General features: G+C 44.1%; 1 protein-coding gene across 2 annotated transcripts in view; it reads left to right on the top strand.

Annotated features, from left to right (window-relative positions):
* ST6GAL1 (ST6 beta-galactoside alpha-2,6-sialyltransferase 1) overlaps positions 1-20,142 on the top strand; it is a 68,589-nt gene that overhangs the window by 42,627 nt on the left and 5,820 nt on the right. For both annotated transcript variants that reach the window (XM_033150218.1, XM_033150219.1), the window contains exons 3-4: positions 8,789-9,482; positions 11,116-11,213. In XM_033150218.1, the coding sequence (XP_033006109.1) occupies positions 8,840-9,482; positions 11,116-11,213 (741 nt within the window). In that variant the 5' untranslated portion in view covers positions 8,789-8,839. The remainder of the gene's footprint in view (positions 1-8,788; positions 9,483-11,115; positions 11,214-20,142) is intronic.

Here is a 20,142-nt window from a genome sequence, read left to right on the forward strand (position 1 = left end):
TCGCAACTGTAAGGCTGTAGGATAGTGTTAAATCCTGAACCTATTTGTTTTATTGAAAGAAGGGCGCTAGGCTCATGCTATTATCAGGTTGCTTTTGAGCATCTTCTTGTTCGTCTCCATGTTGGTGGTTTTTCACCAATATCAGTAATTTGTTCATAGCTGTAGTACAATGTCTTTTTTATTCTGGAGGTTTATATCATGGTGGTTTGGTACCAAGGATGTTATACAATTAAAGGGATGAGAGTGTGTGCAAAAAAAGAGAGAATGGTTATGGAAGCATTGCCAGTTTTTAGAAGAACATTAAAAGCAGTGCTGTTTCAGTGGGCGTAGCCAAAATGCTCTTACCTCATGCCTGCTTTTATTACTGCTTTAAGCCATCATTTCTGGTGCTTTGCTGTTTCCTTTAATACATGATCTTATTGTTTAAGCAAAACTTATAAGGTGCTTTGACTACATATTAATGTAGAAAAGCAGAGAATAAATTGTGTGAATACAGAAAATTATTGTTCAGAAGGTACCTCACATCTGTGCTTGACATTAAAGCAAAATGTTTAGTTTGGAAGGTGTCTCCCCCAGTTTTGTTTAGTTTCACTCAATCTGGGATCTGCTTTGCATACAGGATCCTTAACATTGTTGCAAACATTACATTTTTTGCAAAACATTATAAACAGTTTTTAAATGGTGTCTGGTTAGTTTGCTTTTTGTTTCTTCAGGAAAGCAAACTCTATTTTGCATGTATCAGTTTTGTCAGTGAGTTCTCTCCCAGCACATTTTGTATAATATGAATTTGTGTGGCTTCTGAGCAGGAAGGAGATGGGCCACCAGTCTTGCATGTGACCATGGTTGGATAGCCTAGAAACTGACCTGCAAATTTTCATCCTGCAAATTATTTCTGTTAATGATTAACCTGCTTATATCACACAGACAAAATGTAGAATGTCCTAGATAGGGTTGGGGAACTTGTGGCCTTTCAAATGCTGGAGAGGCACAAATTTCCCATCCCTGCCTTCATGTCTTTTTAAAAAAGCAAGTTAATAGGAATGTTAGCCTGCAATCCTATACCCACTTACAGGTACATGGCAGTAAACTCCATTAAAGTCAGTGGGAATTACTTCTGAGCACACATGTATGGGATTGTGCTGTCATTACCAGAGTTATACTGTCAGATGACTGTATGAAACAGCAACACTTAAGCTGGTTGTCTAGGACTTTTGGTTGATCAAAGAATGCACAAATAATCTGGACTGTTGTGTTTCAGATCTTATTTTCTCCCACAGCTCCGTGATTATGATAATAACTTTAAATGTGCTGGAAAACAGAGGAGAAACAGCATTAAAGTTACTACAGGTCAGACATCTGCTGATGCCAGTTATAGAGAGAAACTGCAACGTTAAATTATGAGATGGCTCTCTTGGATTTTAGCCGATTTTACATTGAGTAAAGTCTTCTGCATTTGTGGGCAAAAGAACTGTTCACACCATGTTCTATTACATTCCTTATGAGGTTTCCCCTCTACATAAAGTGCAGATACGACATTTTCAATGCTTTTGTATGTCTCATACCTTCATAGCTGTTTTTTCGGTAAGCTTGCATAGCCTTTCACTAGTCTTTGGCTAGGAACTATAAGGATCTTTATGGCAGCTTATCCAAATAGACAGATGCACTGCAGTTTTGAGCTAAGTGATGATCACAGTGGGTGGTGCTGTGGTCTAAACCACTGAGCCTCTTGGGCTTGCCAATCAGAAGGTCGGCGGTTCGAATCCCCGCGACAGGGTGAGCTCCCCTTGCTCTGTCCCAGCTCCTGCCCACCTAGCAGTTCGAAAGCATGCCAAAAGTGCAAGTAGATAAATAGGTACCGCTCCGGCGGGAAGGTAAGCGCCGTTTCCGTGCACTGCTCTGGTTCTCCAGAAGCAGTTTAGTCATGCTGGCCACATGACCCGGAAAAACTGTCTGCAGACAAACACTGGCTCCCTCAGCCTGTAAAGCAAGATGAGCACTGCAACCCCAGAGTCGTCTGCGACTGGACTTAACTGTCAGGGGTCATTTACCTTTACCTTTAATGATCACAAAAAAAATTGGTTTTGTGCCATATGGAATTGAAGGCCTGACTGGTTTTTATTTTATTTTTTTATTTTATTAAAGATTTCTTAGTTGTCTTTGGTTGGCTGTAGTGTGATTTCTTTATGTGTGTGAGGGGTGGGTTTTTGGTTCAGGTTAGCCAGATTGATTCGTATCCTGTTGGCGGATTCTTCTTGTTGTCTTGTTGGGCTATGTATGTTACAACGGGGATCCATACTGGAGTGCAGGTGTCTTCTTCTATTTGTCCCTGACTGGTTTCTAAGAATTTCAAGTTGTTACTTTAAGAGCTAGATAGTCATAGGTTGATGGGTCTTCATCAATACGCAGATACTGTATGGCCAGTGCCTGGTTTACATATAAGCTAAACAAGCAATAGCTTAGGGCCCCAAAAAATTTAAAGGAAAAAAAAAACTGGATGTACATTTCCAAAATATAAGATAAAAAACAAGCCTACATACAGCAACAGTGTTTTGTGTTTGTGAGGGCTCCTATGATGTAAGCGATGGGTCCATAAATTACCATATATACAGTGGTACCCCGTATTACATACGCGATCCATTCCAGGTCGCGCCACGTAACCTGGGCGTATGTAACGCAAACAAACAAAAAAAGAAAAGAAAGAAAAACCCGGAGTTCGTGGGTTTTTGCACTTCTGCGCATGTGCGAAGTGCGCAGAACGCTTCTGCGCACCTGCGTGTCACACGTGCTCCGTGGAGGACTTCCGGGTCACGGAGGTTGTCACGGTCCACTCCCTCAGACCTGAGCAGCACCCCCGGACATTTAACGATCTATTGGTAACTGCCCCAATGACATATGGTATATCCGCTGCCACCAGCCAGTATTCACTCTGGCAATGAATAACTCACTTCAGATTCAGATTGTGGTAAAAATAAAACATAAGTTGCTTTATTGTTTGTACAAAGCGTAATGGTTTCAAATGACTTGGTAAAACGTTTAATATAACTGTATGGTTATTCAGATAAGTATATTTCAACTCTCTACCTAGTATTCCAATAACTATCCCTAATGTCTCCTGTTAATTATTCACTCTGCTCTAGCTCTGCTCATTGGCTCTATCTCCCTCTCTCTATCTCTCCCTAACTCAACTGCCTCACTTCCAACCTCTAACTGCCTTTTCTATCCTCTCTAACTGCCATCCTTCCACACTCTAATTGCCTGGAGAGCTCCCATTGGTCAATCTCCTCCCTGCCAAGTTAACCCTTGGAGAACCTTTAGGGGTGAAACGCCACAGAGGTGCGTAACTCGAAGGTATGCAACACAGAGTGTACGCAACACGGGGTATGACTGTCGTGGTACCTTGGTTTACAACCATAATCCGTTCCGGAGGTCCGTTGTAAACCAAAACAGGTTGTAACCCAAGGCACGCTTTTGCCAATGAGGCCTCCAAAAATTTTTGTTCGTAATAAATAAAAAATGGGTTGTAATCCAAAAAAAGGTTGCAAACCGGGACATGCACTTCCAGGTTTGATGTGTTTGTACAGTGGTACCTCAGGTTACAGATGCTTCAGGTTACAGACGCTTCAGGTTACAGACTCCGCTAACCCAGAAATAATGCTTCAGGTTAAGAACTTTGCTTCAGGATAAGAACAGAAATTGTGCTCTGGCGGCGCAGCGGCAGCAGGAGGTCCCATTAGCTAAAGTGCGGCTTCAGATTAAGATTAAGAACAGTTTCAGGTTAAGAATGGACCTCCAGGACGAATTAAGTTCTTAACCCGAATTACCACTGTAGTCCGAAACATATGCAAACCAAGACGTATGCAAACTAAGGTACCATTGTAGCCTATATTCAACATAAAAAACAGTGACAATTTGTTGTTGACAAAGGACAGCTGGACATATAAAGGGCCCCATTACCTCCAGTAGCTTAGGGCCTCATCAAACCTAAATCTGGCCCTGAATATGCCTGCTTACCGCTTTTGGTAATGAACATTTTAAGTACATTTCCATGCAAAGAGTGGGATGACAGCATATTTGCATTCAGAGCAAAAATGCAGCAAAACTGTCACACCTACAAAGCTCTTGTCCATGGAAGTTTATGCAAAAGTAATACTAATTTTTAGGAATCTTTTTGGTTAAATAATGTGCCTTTTCATGTCAGATGAGCCGGTGGAGTTGATGTATGTGCAGTTCCCAGGGGAGTTGTCTTCTTCCCTTTTTTGGTTCTGCATGCATGTGATGTATTCTGTTCTGATGTTTTCTTCTGATGTATCCAAAAAGTTTAAAAACCACCCTTGAAGGAGAATTTCTGTGTACTGCCCACTTTTTAAAAAAATAAATAAAGAGGGTATAAGCACTGTCTGTCCCTGTTGAAGATTTCCTATGATCTCAGTAAGGTTGCCATAACCTTGCGTTCAGGCTTTCTTGGTGGTTTATGAAATCACCTTTTCCACAGCTTCTTATTGTTGTTGTTCAGTCATTTAGTCGTGTCTGACTCTTCGTGACCCCATGGACCAGAGCACGCCAGGCACCCCTATCCTCCACTGCCTCCCGCAGTTTGGCCAAACTTATGACAGTCGCTTCGAAGACACTGTCCAACCATCTCATCCTCTTTCGTCCCCTTCTCCTTGTGCCCTCCATCTTTCCCAACATCAGGGTCTTTTCCAGGGAGTCTTCTCTTCTCATGAGGTGGTCAAAGTATTGGAGCCTCAACTTCAGGATCTGCCCTTCCAGTGAGCACTCAGGGCTGATTTCTTTAAGGATGGATATGTTTGATCTTTTTGCAGTCCATGGGACTCTCAAGAGTCTCCTCTAGCACCATAATTCAAAAGCATCAATTCTTCGGCGCTCAGCCTTCTTTATGGTCCAGCTCTCACTTCCATACATTACTACTCAGAAAACCATAGCTTTAACTATATGGACCTTTGTCGGCAAGGTGATATCTCTGCTTTTAAGATGCTGTCTAGGTTTGTAATTGCTTTCCTCCCAAGAAGCAGGCGTCTTTAATTTCGTGACTGCTGTCACCATCTGCAGTGATCATGGAGCCCAAGAAAGTAAAATCTCTCACTGCCTCCATTTCTTCCCCTTCTATTTGCCAGGAGGTGATGGGACCAGTGGCCATGATCTTAGTTTTTTTATGTTGAGCTTCAGACCATATTTTGCGCTCTCCTCTTTCACCCTCATTAAAAGGTTCTTTAATTCCTCCTCACTTTCTGCCATCAAGGTTGTGTCATCGGCATATCTGAGGTTGTTGATATTTCTTCCGGCAATCTTAATTCCGGCTTGGGATTCATCCAGTCCAGCCTTTCGCATGATGAATTCTGCATATAAGTTAAATAACAGGGAGACAATATACAGCCTTGTCGTACTCCTTTCCCAATTTTGAACCAATCAGTTGTTCCATATCCACATCCTCCTTCATGGATCACTGCCTTGTCGTAGTGAAGGGGCTTGAATAACTCAGGGAAGCTATGAGCTATGCCATGCAGGGCCACCCAAGATGGACAGGTCATAGCGGAGAGTTTAGACTAAATGTGATCCACCTGGAGAAGGAACTAGCAAGCCACTCCAGTATCCTTGCCAAGAAAACTCCATGGACAAAGACAACAGCTTCTTATAAACAGTTGCAATTTTTAAAATGGCTGTCATCATCCTGGAAAAGCATAGGAGGTGACTCAAACAGTGAATACAGTCATACCTTGGTTCTCAAATAGCTTAGTTGTCAAATAAATCAGCCCTCGGATGCCGAAAACCTGGAAGTAAATGTTCCAGTTTTCAAACGTTTTTCGGAAGCCAAACATCTAGCACGGCTTCCGCTTGAGTGCAGGAAGCTCCTGCAGCCAATTCCACATTTAACCTCATATTATACTAAAATCATTGCTTAAGCCCAGCCCTTTTCCTGGGCCAGGTATTCATACATCCAATAAATTCATCTTTTAAATTGACTTCCCCAGATCCCCCCCCCCCCGTTGACTTCAAAGTAACATATAATTTCCAGTTTTCCTCTCATCTTCCAAATCGAATTTAAACCACATTTCTTTCCTCCTTAACATTTTAATGAATATTTACACTGCCTCTTTTCCACCTGGGGTGAGATTGGTGGCTTAGGGCTTCTGCCGGCGACCTACATATCCCAGACCATTGGTGTTTGTCCTGTTTGTCGTCTTCATTTTCTTGTCTTTTTCATTATTGGTTCCTTGTTTGGAGTTGCCATTGCCAGTTGTCAAATTTGGGGTTTGAGGAGTTGTCTTCACTCTGCCAGTCTGTAAAGTGGAATGATTCCTCCCCCTGGAGAGCTTCTGAAGAGTTCTGAAGGACTCGCTTGCCGTAGCCAGCAAGAGGAGTCGTCCCTGCCAGGAACATCCCACCACCAAGCAGACATTCGCTATAAGTAGACATTTCCACTCCCTCCCTCTGTGCAGCTGCAGCCCAAGCCCATGCAAGTTTCTTAGGTCGTGAATTGCACTGGTTGACAGTAGAGTGAGCAGCAGGTTGATTGACAGTGCTGTGTGAAGTCACTGTGAATGACAGGTTGTAGATTGTTGAGAGTGGCAGTTGAAGAGGGAGTTGGAGGAAGTGTTGAGACCGAGTGAGAAGGAAGGCAATTTTATGTGTATGTTTTGGATACTTATACAGTCATACCTTGGGTTACATGTATTGTTTAAATTTGTTAAATTGTTTTATTTTGTGTGTATTATGATGAATGTGTTTTTGCTATGTGATATGGGCCAAATGGCCGAAATAAACTACCTACCTACCTACCTACCTTGGGTTACAGATGCTTCGGGTTGCGCCTTTTCGGGTTGTACACCGTGCTGGACCCGGAAGTACCAGGGTTACCTCCGGGTTACTTCCGGGTTTTGGCACTCGCGCATGCGCAGAAGTGCTAAATTGTGCTTTGCACATGCGCAGAAGCGCCGAATTGCAACCCACGCATGCGCAGACGTGGCGCTGCGGGTTGCGAACAGGCCTCCCGCACGGATCACGTTCGCAACCCGAGCGCCCACTGCATCCTGCTTTATAACCCTGGGTGCCCTTTAAAAGCAACTTTAAAAAGATTTTCACAATAAAAAATGTTTAAGCCTGGTATCGGGAACAAAGATGAGAGAGAGAGAGAAACACGAATACCCAGGGGTAAGAGTTTGGGTAGCAATCAAAGAGGAGAGTTGCATATGCCAGGCTGGGGTAGTAAAACTATTTATTGTTCTTTAGTTCTTTTTTTAAAATAAAAATAAAAATGTTTAATATTCATCAGTTAATGAAGCTGTTCTGCTCTGTGTGGATTCTAGGAACAGCCTGCTGGACTGCACGTGCCCTGTATTGATATACACAACTGCATAGATAGCATGCCTCACCCCACGTGCCTTGTATTGATATACACAGTTAAACATAGAGAGGGAGAGGCCCACTGCTATCTATCTTTCATTAAGGGAAACCTGGATCTATGGGACCAACTGAGTGACTGGTCAGGTGACTTGTGTAGGACAGAGCCTCACAAGAGACCCCTGGAGCATTACAGACTGATTTTTCTGCAGTGTGTAGAGTAGGCTACTGCAGGCTCCCTGTCAAGCAAGCGGCGAGAGGCAGGGGGCAGCGGAGGAGACGCTGCTCATTCCTCCCCGCCACCTCCATTCGCAAAAGCAGACTTGTTTTTGTGAACGGAGGCTGCGGGGAGGATCCAGCAGCACCTGCTCCGCTCCCCACTACTGCCCCCCTTCACTGCTTGACCTTTGCACATTGTTTACTTTTCTTTCCTGGTCACTCAAATTGAGGCCATTTTGAAATTGAGTGCTGGATCAATAGATCAGGCTAACAAGGCCCTGACCTACGGCCCATGTCCATCATAATACCAGTGTTTTTCAACCTTTTTTGGGCAAAGGCACACTTGTTTCATGAAAAAAATCACGAGGCACACCACCATTAGAAAATGTTAAAAAAATTAACTCTGTGCCTATATTGACTATATATAAAGTAATTCTCTTGAATAGGAATCAAATAAACAAATTTTTCCCACGGCACATCAGGCAACATCTCGCGGCACACTAGTGTGCCACGGAACAGTGGTTGAAAAACACTGATAATACAACACTGGTTTTGATTATTATGTCAATGCAGAAGGAAAAAGGTTATTGAAATGTGAGTTATACATGTGCTTTGATTTGTATAACAAGAAAACTTTATTAAGTGGTTGTTCAAGACTTGAAGCAATTTTCAAGTTTTGTGGGAGGAAGGTTGAGTTATTGCCATCTTTGTTCCAGTTACAGGTGGGTAGCCGTGTTGGTCTGCCATAGTCGAAACAAAATAGAAAATTCTTTCCAGTAGCACCTTAGAGACCAACTGAGTTTGTTCTTGGTTTGTTCTTGAAGAAGTGTGCATGCACACGAAAGCTCATACCAAGAACAAACTCAGTTGGTCTCTAAGGTGCTACTGGAAAGAATTTTCTATTTTGTTTCGACTTTGTCATCTTTGTTGTTGTTGTTAATTAAATTTATATGCCACCATTCATCCGAAGATCACAGGGAAGTTTACAATGTAAAAACACAAAAATACACACCATCATAACAAACTGAACAATACTCCCCACAGTTTAAAAGGCCACAGATTGTTTAAATAATAGCCAATGACCTGGAACAAGAGGGACATTGTGTAACGGGATATTGATTTTGGTGATTTCAAATGATTACACACCTTGAACTCTTTCCCCATCCTGATTTTAAAAATGCATGTTTAATGCTTTTTTTTTTTTTTTTAGGTACAACTTCCAACCTGAAGTTGATCTTCCTAACCTGATGCATCATACATTATGGTTCATGTCAACTTTGTTAGAAAATGGATATACGTCCTCCTGGCATTTATTTTGGTTCTGACCATTTGTTTGTGGAAGGAATCGCGAAGAGGATTTTATGTTTCGTTTAAAACAGAAGACCAAGCCAATCGTGGACAGGTGAGGCAGTGGAGGTGGAACAGCCTAAGACAAGAAACTGTCCAGGATGAAGCCATCAATGGCACAGACAAGCTGCATTTGCCCACCAACGCATCTCAAGTTCATGTTGCCGTCACTGCAGTGCCAGCAATAAGTAAGTTAGCCATAAAACCTGTGAAATTGCCAAGTCCCATCAAAGTGTGGAACAAGGACAGTTTGTCCAGAAACCTCAACGCTAGACTGCAAAAGGTGAGGAAGAATTATTTGCATATGAACAAATACCGTGTGAAGTACAGTGGACCAAAATATGCTGCTAAATCCAGCCCCCAAAAAGTGTTGTGCCAGCTCCGAAAGCAGCTGAACTTTGGGATGATCACCACATCAGATGGGCCCTTCAATACATCAGAATGGGACATCTACCTGCCAAAGAAGAACATCAGCCTGGAAGTGGGCCAGATAGGCCGGTGTGCAGTTGTGTCCTCTGCAGGATCCATGAAGTCATCCCATTTGGGGGAAGAAATAGGTTTGCATTATTCCTCTGCCATTTTTGAAGTAACAAAATATAGTTTGAAATCTTTGACTTTGGGAGGGTTTCAGGGTTACGGGGCTAGAAAAAACATTTAATTTTGAATTAAACCTGAAGAAGTGTGCAAGCACACCAAAGCTTATACCCAGAACAAACTTACCGGTAGTTGGTCTCTAAGGGGCTACAAAAGGGACACAGGTGGTGCTGTGGGTTAAACCACAGAGCGTAGGGCTTGCGAATCAGAATGTCGGCGGTTCGAATCCCTGCGACAGGGTGAGCCCCCTTTGCTTGGTCCCTGCTCCTGCCCACCTAGCAGTTTGAAAGCACGTCAAGTGCAAGTAGATAAATAGGGACCACTCCGGCGGGAAGGTAAACAGCGTTTCCGTGCGCTGCTCTGGTTCACTAGAAGCGGCTTAGGCATGCTGGCCACATGACCCAGAAGCTGTACGCCGGCTCCCTCGGCCTATAGAGCGAGATGAGCGTCAGAACCCCAGAGTTGTCCGCAACTGGACCTAATGGTCAGGGGTCCCTTTACCTTTAAGGTGCTACTGGACAATTTTTTACTTTATTCATTTATTTAATTTTGAATTTATTGAATTTGCTGCTAAGACCTTTTCTCTTCTCTCTTCCTGCCTTTCATTGCTCAGTGACCACAGATGTCTCGTAGGAAGTGAGTGTGGGATCCCGGAACATTAAAACTGGGTATTGGGTATTATATTTGAAATTAGGACAAGGCATTGCTTGAATTGGCGTAGTAACAGGTTAAAGTACTTGTGTGTTTAAAACCTTGGGCTAGCACAGGTTTAGCTCTAGAGCAGGTGTAATATTGCAGGCCTAAGTCTAAACCTTGCATTGAAATCTCACCTCTGCCATTAAGTCACAAGGAGGCCTAAGAACAAGGGTAGCTAACATGACGCCCTCCATATGTTATCCCTGACCATTGGCCATACCAGCTGGGCTGATTGGAGGCATCTGGAAAGGATTATACCTTTACCTTTACATGCAACATCCTGAACTCAGCTTGCATGATTTTTAATACAAGTATTCGCCTGTCCGATAGGGATCCCCAGTGGTGATAGACAGTGTAAAAGAAAATCAAAACAATATGACAACCTTATAAAAATCCATAAAATTTAAACTAAGCCTGTCCAAAACAGGCTCAGTACCTGCTTCTGCTTTTTCAGTACCCACAACCAATATTACCTCTGTCTGTCTGTCTGTCTATTACCTCAGTGTCTCATCCACTCCAAAACTCTTAAACCACATCCACTCCAAAACGGCTACCAGACACCAGCTTGAGATCTCTCTCCTTACAAGGTAGTTGACTTTGGAAATGGAAGTGAAACAGCTTTCACATGTCTGCCTTTGCTGAAATTTTAACTGTTAACAGTGGATTTCTTTCAAATGGCATAGAAGTGCAGGAGCTAATTGGGATGTGGCAGGGCTGATGGAATGTTTTCACATTCACAGTGGAGAGTTTGATTGTGGTAAGGCTAAATGCTCCTCACTGGCTTCTTCTGAAGCAGTGGCACAGTTGGGTTCCAGAGCTGGAAACAGAAACTTTTGAAACTTCGGGGCTTTTGCTCAAGCAGGTGCCTTTCAATTTACATTTCCTCCTCGCTGCTTTCAGATCACCACGATGCAGTGCTGCGGTTTAATGGAGCCCCTACCAGAGGGTATCAGGCTGATGTAGGGCAGAAAACCACAATACGCCTTGTTAATTCCCAGGTACGTTTGCATGGTATGCGCTGTGCTAAGGGAGCAACAGAAAGGAGTGTATATTGAGGGCTTTAGTGAGAGCTTCTTCATCTCGTTTTTGTTGTTCTGTCCTGAAAATTTTTGCAAGTAAGAATAGCAGCAAAAAGTAGAAGAATCATTTTTGTCAGCTCTTTACGTTGCCTTTGCACAAGAACACAGCCGATGAACATAAAAGGCCTGCCTCTAAACCTTCCTTAGCGATATCTGAAAAGTGTCTTTGCACTGTGAAAAGGACAGCAGATTTTTTTTTAAAAAAGCACCACCTGACAGTGTGTGGGGAGGGGAGAGGGGAGGATAATAATTTTGTGCCCATGTTCTACAGAACATTTATTTACTCTACAGAACATTTACCTTTACTGAAACTTGAAAAACAAAGGGGGAAATGATATATAAATGTTAACATCAAATGCCAAGCATCTTTTTAAACAACGTGTATTACTATTAAAACAAAATAGTGGACATGCTTTTTAATGATGCTGTTTGCATTACAGCTACCGTATTTTTTTTTTTTAAACAGAATTTATTAGCATTTTCATAATATAACACAAACCCAACCCCACACCTACAAATACAAAAACAAATACAAATACACATAAAGTCAGGATTCTTCTTCTTATTTATAACCTTACAAAAAAAAATTTCTAGTTCTGAATCTTGACGTTTGACTTCCCCCGCCTTTTCACCTTTGGTTTTAATTCAATATACTATTTCCTTAACAACTTTTCTCTATAAAATTTTTTTAACTTTACTTAAAAAAAAAGAAAACATACTTATCTCAATCTTTGCATTATACCCTAAATCATAACCAAATATTCTTATAGCTAAACTTATTTCTTCTGTCCTTTATCATGCTGCTTTTAACTTAAAATTCAATATCTCCTTACTTATTTAAAATAAACTTATCATTAACAGACTTCACACTCCGACTTCGGATACCATGGCAGACCATTTAGATTATACATTTAATACTTCAACCCACTCCCCCTCTATCCATTGTCTTTTTCTGTCTTTCTCCAGCGCCAAATCTCCCATTGTCTTCCTCCAAGTGTCCACAGATCCAGGCAGCATCCACAGCTAACCCCGCATCGAGCCTCAGGGCGTTTCTCATCAGCATTCTGGGCTCCTCCGTTTCTTTTGCTTCTTCTTCTTGTAAAAATTCTAATTCCATGTCCCTTGCCCCCGAGCTGCCACCTCGGAGTCTGGATATTGTAAGTTTTCCCGTTTCCGGTTGCTTTTCCCGGATTTGCCCAGCCATCTCAGACCATCTTTCAAACGCCCCTCCCAGCTCTTTGCCAAGGCATGATTCCATTGTGTAGAACTTTTGAAAAGCCTCCTCTGTGGAAAGTAGATCTTTTTTATGAATAATTCCACTCAAGACTTGTAGTTTCCGATTAAGCAATTCCATCTGCAAGACAGTGAGCTTTTCCTCATCCTTTAAATCTGAGTTCGATGCCAGTGTGAGCGCGAAGTCCAGCATTTTAAGAGAGAGGGTGAGTGTCAGATTTCAGTTCCTGTCTCTTCCTTCCTTTGTTTCAAATTTTTCCCACGACAAACCAAGTCGCCGCCATTTCTCCGAAGCCGGAGTATAAAGACCAAAACTTCAAGCGGAGATATTTTTTCCCCAGTTAACCCCCGAAGGGAGATCTCAACAGACTCAGTTTTCAAATTCCAAATACTTTCTATTGATTGTTGTGGCAGCAGTCACTTAAAGAGTTAATTTCTTTCACCAGCCGAAGGGAGGGAGGCGGGCTGCCTTTCTTCTTTCCCCCAGAGCGTTCCAGGAAAACAAAGAGTCAATCAATTACTCACAGCCTCTGGGTTCTTATCAGCTCCTTAATGACAGGTAGAACTTAGACGCTCATCACAGGCTTTGCCGCCGCATTTCCATCCCGGTTGGGGCATGTCCCCTATAGCCCGGCTCCGTCGTCCCTTCACCCCCACTCCCCCTTTACAGGGGGTGCGGGGGAAGGGTTCGGAGCCACAACGGGCACAGCCGGGGAGCCCAGGGTGCGGGACGCTCTTCCCGCACCCCAACCGGAGCCCCGCTATGCGGCTGCAGGGCTCCTAACCCCCGGAATGAACTGGGTGCTTCGCAGCCGAAGCATCCCACGACCACCCATAATGGCGTCAGCCGCCGGAAGTCACAGCTACCGTATTTTTCGCACCATAAAACACACCTAACCATAAGGCACACCTAGTTTTTAGAGGAGGAAAACAAGAAAAAAAAAATTCTGAATCTTCTGTGAACCCCAAGCTAGGGGCGATGGGAGTTGTAGTTCAACAACATCTGGGGACCCACAGGTTGAGAAAGGCTGATATGGTATGTGAGGTGGGGCTTACCTGCCCCTCCCAATATTTTATTCGTTGGAAGAGGACAGCTGCATCGCAGGGGGTTGGGCTAGATGACCCTTGAGGTCCCGTCCAACTTGACAATTCTGATTCTATGGCTTCCATTTGCGGGGGGGGGGCACGCACACATCTGGTTGGCCTCTGTAGTTCTTGGGGGGGAGGCACGCTACCACCCAGGGATGGGGGCAGGGTGGGCACTGGCTGCTTCCCCTGAGGGGGCAGAGATGGGGGTAGGGTGGGCAGCAGGGATGGGGGCAGGATTTCCTGCTGTGGCTTCTCCTCATGCCAGCAATCATTTGTTGGAGCATTGCTCTCCTTCACTGTGCTAGACTTCCGATATTGCCCATGCACTGCATGAAAAATCCGTGCTGCAGTGGCTCACACATTGCGAAAGCGAGAAGGACCTTCAGAGTAGGCCACAGGGAAATGAGCAGTGCAGCACGATCCCTTTGCATGTTTATTTAAAAGCAAACACCATGTGTTCAATAGGATTTACTCTAAGGAAAGTGCTCACTCATTCAAGAATGACTAGAATTGGAATTGGATGCTTTTAGGTTTTCTGAATGGCATTTCTGAATTCTCTGCCAGACAAAGAATAAGACCAAAGGAGTTTAATAGGACTGAAATATTAAGAGAGATCACAGATATTCCAGGTCCTTGTACAACCCTTAAGGGCACAGTCGGAAGAAAAGCAGTAATTTCTTGGTAAATAAATACCATTGCTCTTTTGTGATGATTTTAAACGGTGTCCCTGGCCAGTGATAAAATGCAAGGAGAAAGAATGCAGACACACACTCTCGTCATTCATAGCACAGCATGGATTTTGCTTCACTTGCCCATCTAAAATACCTTTATCTTGGAAAGCTCAGTGGTAAAGCATCTGTTCTGAATGCAGAATGTCCCAGGTTCAGTCCCTTGCATCTCCAGATAGGGCTTGATATGCCCCCTTGTCTGAAACCCTAGACAGCCACTGCCGGTCAGTTTAAACAATGCTGGGTTAGATGGACCAGTGTGTCAGGGAACTGTCCCCGGCACAGCGCAGGGTTGTGGAAGGGCTCTCGGGATGTTACAGAGAGCCCCGGCCCCACCTGACCAGCAGCACCTCCTCTTCCAGCGGAGGAAACAGTGAGGTCTCCAGCAGGGAGGGGCAGGCAGCTCTGGGTCATGAGAGCTGATAACTTATCTGAAGAAGTGTGCATGCACACGAAAGCTCATACCAAGAACAAACTTAGTTGGTCTCTAAGGTGCCACTGGAAGGATTTTTTTGTTTTGTTTTGTTTTTTACTTTGTTTTATCACAGAAGGAGCCGGTCTACAGCAGAAATCCTGTCTGCCAGGCTAGCTGATCATGGTCACCGATTCCATTACCTGGGCAGTCTGGCTATTCTTTTGTGAAGGTTAATACTTTAGTTCCTGAGTCCAGGTCACAGGCTCACCCTATTCATACACAAATATGCCCTTAAGACAGGATTTGCAAGCAAAAAGACAATGGGAAGTCTCCCCCCCCCCCGTTTGCCTCTGTTAAGTTGTGGGTGGACACAGCAGACGACACAGTGATTTTCAGGCAGCTCTTGTTTATTCTCAGGCTGGAACAGAAGTGAGCTGAAGGGCTCAGCAGCCTGCTTATATAGAACTCAGCTACAATGCAACAGTAACAACTTTCTGTAGTTACCCAATCCCTGAACGTCACTTTTCAATCCTTCATTTGCATGTGCGGACCTGAGTGAAAACTGCAGCAGAATGAACTATATACACACACACACCCCTAGTGGCCTAGGGTGAGAACTTCAATACATAACAGCCTTCCTTACTGCAGAGGAGTATTTGAGGCCATTGGGAGAGTCAAAATGGCTTCAGGATTGCTCTCCCATACTATTTCAGACACATCGTTCATATATTTAGATATGTGTGCATTGATGAATATTTAATTCTATATTTGAGACCTTAAAATTCCTATAACAAAAGTGATCTCGCCCTTGGGCACCATTCCATTTAAAAGTCTAAATCCGATGCAAGGAGGAGCCCATGTTCTCCGGACCACGTCCGCAATTGCGAATGACCTCTTCACTGCAACGTTTCAACCCTCTGTGCCTGCAGTCCGGTTTGGATATGTGGTGTCACCAAAGGGACGCCATGATTCCTGCAGCTGGCCCCGTCAGACAACTTGATTGATTAGAGCAGCAGGAAGAGGCGGAGGCCTTTTCCTAAAACTATGAAGGATGGTGGGAATGGAGCAGCTGAAACCTAATCCTTAGGCACTTCGTGTTCTCTGCTGTCAAAGCCTCCATGTGGGAAGTGTCGCTTCCAGTATTGCCCCGTAGTCTGATAGGGGGGACAACATGTGGTGGGAAGAGAGTAAATCACACCTGTTGTCAGAAGTACAAGAAAGCTAAACTGAAAATTAGCATTTACACAGAAGCCGGTTATATGATATATGATATTCCGTTCATCCGTGCAATAGCTAACACAGAATGAATTACTGAGGCATGTAAGTCCATAGTTAGCAAGGCAGACTAAAGCCCAAACAGTTAAGTAACAAAGTAGTTCATTAGGAGCTGTACAGGGGAACACAAGTAAATCTGGTAGCAGTTTAGCCACAAGCTGATGAAGGGCAGAAAGGCACTGCAAGTGGGATTGTGAAGCTGTAGCAGTATTGGTGTGGACGTACTGTGCTAAAAATAGCCAGAAGTATCTGGTGGCAGGATATTAATGAGGCAGCGGAATTAACGGAGAAACACTTTTGCAGGTTCGTGCAGAACTGCCCCCAAACCTCAGTGCAAAGAAGCAGTGGGAAGTGAAGACAAAAGACAAAAATGTTTTTTTTTGCCTTTTTGCTTGCCTGCTCGGAGAAAGGGCTGTGGCCGGCATGTGCACAGAAACTTCTGGCTTGGTTGTGTGACACCTGTGACCCCACCCACTTCTGCTTCTGGCCCCACCCATCTCTGGCATGTGCTCCCGGAAGGTTGTGAGGGCAAGTGGCCCTTGGGTACAAAAGGTTTTTCCCACGCCTTGCCTTAGTACTGTCAGCCAAGATAGTGTGACTGGGACAAGCCAATGCAATTCTGGGCTGCATCAATAGGAGTATAGCATCTAGATCAAGGGAAGTAATAGTACCACTGTATTCCGCTCTGGTCAGACCTCACCTTGAATACTGTGTCCAGTTCTGGGCACCACAGTTCAAGAAGGATACTGACAAGCTAGAACGTGTCCAGAGGAGGGCAACCAAAATGGTCAAAGGCCTGGAAACAATGCCTTATGAGGAACGGCTTAGGGAGCTGGGTATGTTTAGCCTGGAGAAGAGAAGGTTAAGGGGTGATATGATAGCCATGTTCAAATATATAAAAGGATGTCATATGGAGGAGGGAGAAGGGTTGTTTTCTGCTGCTCCAGAGAAGCGGACACGGGGCAATGGATTCAAACTACAAGAAAGAAGATTCCACCTAAACATTAGGAAGAACTTCCTGACAGTAAGAGCTGTTCGACAGTGGAATTTGCTGCCAAGGAGTGTGGTGGAGTCTCCTTCTTTGGAGGTCTTTAAGCGGAGGCTTGACAGCCATCTGTCAGGAATGCTTTGATGGTGTTTCCTGCTTGGCAGGGGGTTGGACTGGATGGCCCTTGTGGTCTCTTCCAACTCTATGATTCTATGACTTGAATGCAGTTTTTCCCATGCTTTGCCTTAGTACTGTCAGCCAAGATAGTGTGACTGGGACAGACATACATTTCCCCTCTTACTCACACGTCTCCATATTTCTTTCCTTGCTCTATTCTCCCCTGTGTTGACTTTTAGACTCCATGCTCCAGATCCCCCCCTTTTTTCTAGCATCTTTAGATTTAGAGAGGCTTTTCTGTGGGTAACATTTCAGTCACAGCAGTTGTAACCACCAGAATAAAAAGCTTTGGAAGCGGGTCAGTCTAGCTTACAGGTTACGATTCCTGATTCGTGCTTTCTGAATTATGTTTTTCTTTCGACACAGAGGGCATGGCATTCAGAGTGCTATCATTCAGTAACATGTATTGGACATGCCCATGAAGTCCTGTTTAATGCAAGTCTTTATCACTTACTTTGCTTTTAAAGGTAGCCGTAATGGTAACAGTGGCTTTTTTAAAAATAATAATGAAATGTGCCATTTGCACTCAAGCTTGCCATTCTCACACACAGCCTGGGCATATTTTGGGATCATTTGACTTTGAGAGCTGAGCACACGCCAGGATTTGACCCCACGGCCATTAACACAGACAACAGCGATAAATCAAAAGTAAATTGACTGCATCAAGGTGGGGAATTAGCTTGCTTACTGTAAATCAATAAACAGAAGAAATAACCCTAGTAATGGGCTAAGTTTGAGAGTTTAAGAACAATTTTTGTTGTTGTTCAGTCGTTCAGTTGTGTCCAACTCTTCGTGACCCCATGGACCAGAGCACGCCAGGCACGCCTATCCTCCACTTCCTCCCGCAGTTTGGCCAAACTCATGCCAGTCGTTTCGAGAACACTGTCCAACCATCTCATCCTCTGCCGTCCCCTTCTCCTTGTGCCCTCCATCTTTCCCAACATCAGGGTCTTTTCCAGGACCCTGATGTTGTTAAGACCAATACAAGAGTTAATTATATTGATTATCGTTAAAGCATTCCTGGGAATGTATAGAAACTCTAGGATGCATTGACATGGGCCAGTGAGATCTGACTGACTTGCGTTAGGAAGAGAAGGGGAGGTTGTCAGAGGAGGAAGGGGGTAGTAATGTTATGGGGTGTTGGGAAAGGTTTTAGGGCAAGGATCAGAAGAAAGCAATTGGACGAGTTTGGGACATGACAAGGAGAATAAAGGGAGCAGGTCTCGAATTGGCTCAAAATTAAAACAGAAACAAAGACAATTCTTGTCTTCTTGGCCATGAAAGAGCAGTAAAGGTTTTAAAGTGGTGCCAGCCAGGAAAAGTCTAAAGGCTTTAGAAATTGCTTCTAAAAAACCCCATCATTCTGTTTCCAGGTGAGTAGGGGATTAATGTAATCTTTTGGGCTCTACTGGAAGGAGCCTCAGGCCATTGACACTACTTGATTAATAATTGTGGGGAGGAGTGAATTGGAAGGAGTGCTGTTCTGTTTGTTTTAAACTCACAAGTGATAAGGGGAGATGGCAGAGATTTACAGTAAAGGAGACAATAGGTTTACCAGAAAGTGTTGCAACTCAGTTTGCTTCAACATGCATGATGAGCTTCCTGTAATGGGGTCTGTTGATCCTCTCCACACCAAAACCCCCTTCTCAGGCACAGACTACCATAGGATAAGCAGAGGAGTAGGGTAAGCTTGCTTTGTAACAAGCTCATTTCCCAGTAAGATGATCCAGAATATAGGCCCTAGTAGAAAAATTGAAATCTAATCCAATTGTTTAATAACCCTAGATTGCTGATCGGTGGTATACACAGGCATTCCCCTGATCTCTTGACCCTTGCCTCCTGCTTTATTGCTGTTGTAGTTTGTGCGTTGTTTTAACGAGGCTGTTCCATTGCACATTTTAATAACAGTCATTTGTATTTTAATGTTTTAATGGGACTGTTTTATTGTGCACTTTAATTATGGTGTGTTTCTAATTGCCCTGTATCTTAACAAAGTTGCTCAATTGGTTGTTGTTTTTATGCTTTGTAAACCATTTGGAACCCACGTGGGGATTAAGGAGTATATAAATTATTAAAATAAGAACAATATTTCTGTTCTCCCTACTTACATGGATTTTGAGCTTGACGGTGAAAGGAACCTGCAGGTGCCTTTTGCAAGGCTTTGTGAGTTGGCTACCTGTGTATAACCCACCTTCATGGTCAGGAAAAAGTTGGGAGATGGTGGGAGGCTGTGCCATCAAGAGCATATGATGTGGAGGAGAGACTGGTCTCGTTCGCATGTCATGGTAAATCCTGTTTTATGGATTACTGCGAAAGAGATCGTTCCCACTTCGCTTCTCCCCTCAGGTGAGCTGAAGTGACAAGCCATGAGGTTTGTGAACCCTGGATTGTCACTAGTTTCTCCTTAGCTTCACATCATGGTTTGTTTCCCATAATCAGGCATTTGCATGTTACAACAGGCCAAGCTTTGGCTTGTCGCTGCCACTTGCGCTAGTACAGGCATTGGCAAGGTTATCCAGCCATGGGCCGGATCAAGCCCATGGAGAGCATCCGTGGGCCGGACATGCGCAGCACGATGCCGGAAATCGCGTCTGTGCGTGTCCGTGACACCGGAAATCACATCTGCGCATGCCCAGACACCGGAAATCGCGCCTGCGCAGACGCAATCTTCTGCGTCTGGACATGCGCAGATGTGATTTTCAGCACCGGTCAGCAAGTCCCCGCGCCATGCTGCGCTGGTTTAGCGCAGGGGGCTTGCCGAGTGAGTGGCTCGGTTGGCGGGCAGCTCGTGGGCTGGTAAAAGGCCTTCATGGGCCGCATCCGGCTCATGGGCCAGAGGTTGCCGACGTCTGCGCTAGTAGATGACCCTTGAGTTCCATATTCTATGATATGAAAGCCATTAACCATTGTGTGCAAAGAAGGCCACTGTCTGGAGAATATAGG

The sequence above is a fragment of the Lacerta agilis genome, chromosome 5 (genome assembly GCF_009819535.1).
Source record: "Lacerta agilis isolate rLacAgi1 chromosome 5, rLacAgi1.pri, whole genome shotgun sequence".
Classification (NCBI taxonomy): domain Eukaryota; kingdom Metazoa; phylum Chordata; class Lepidosauria; order Squamata; family Lacertidae; genus Lacerta; species Lacerta agilis.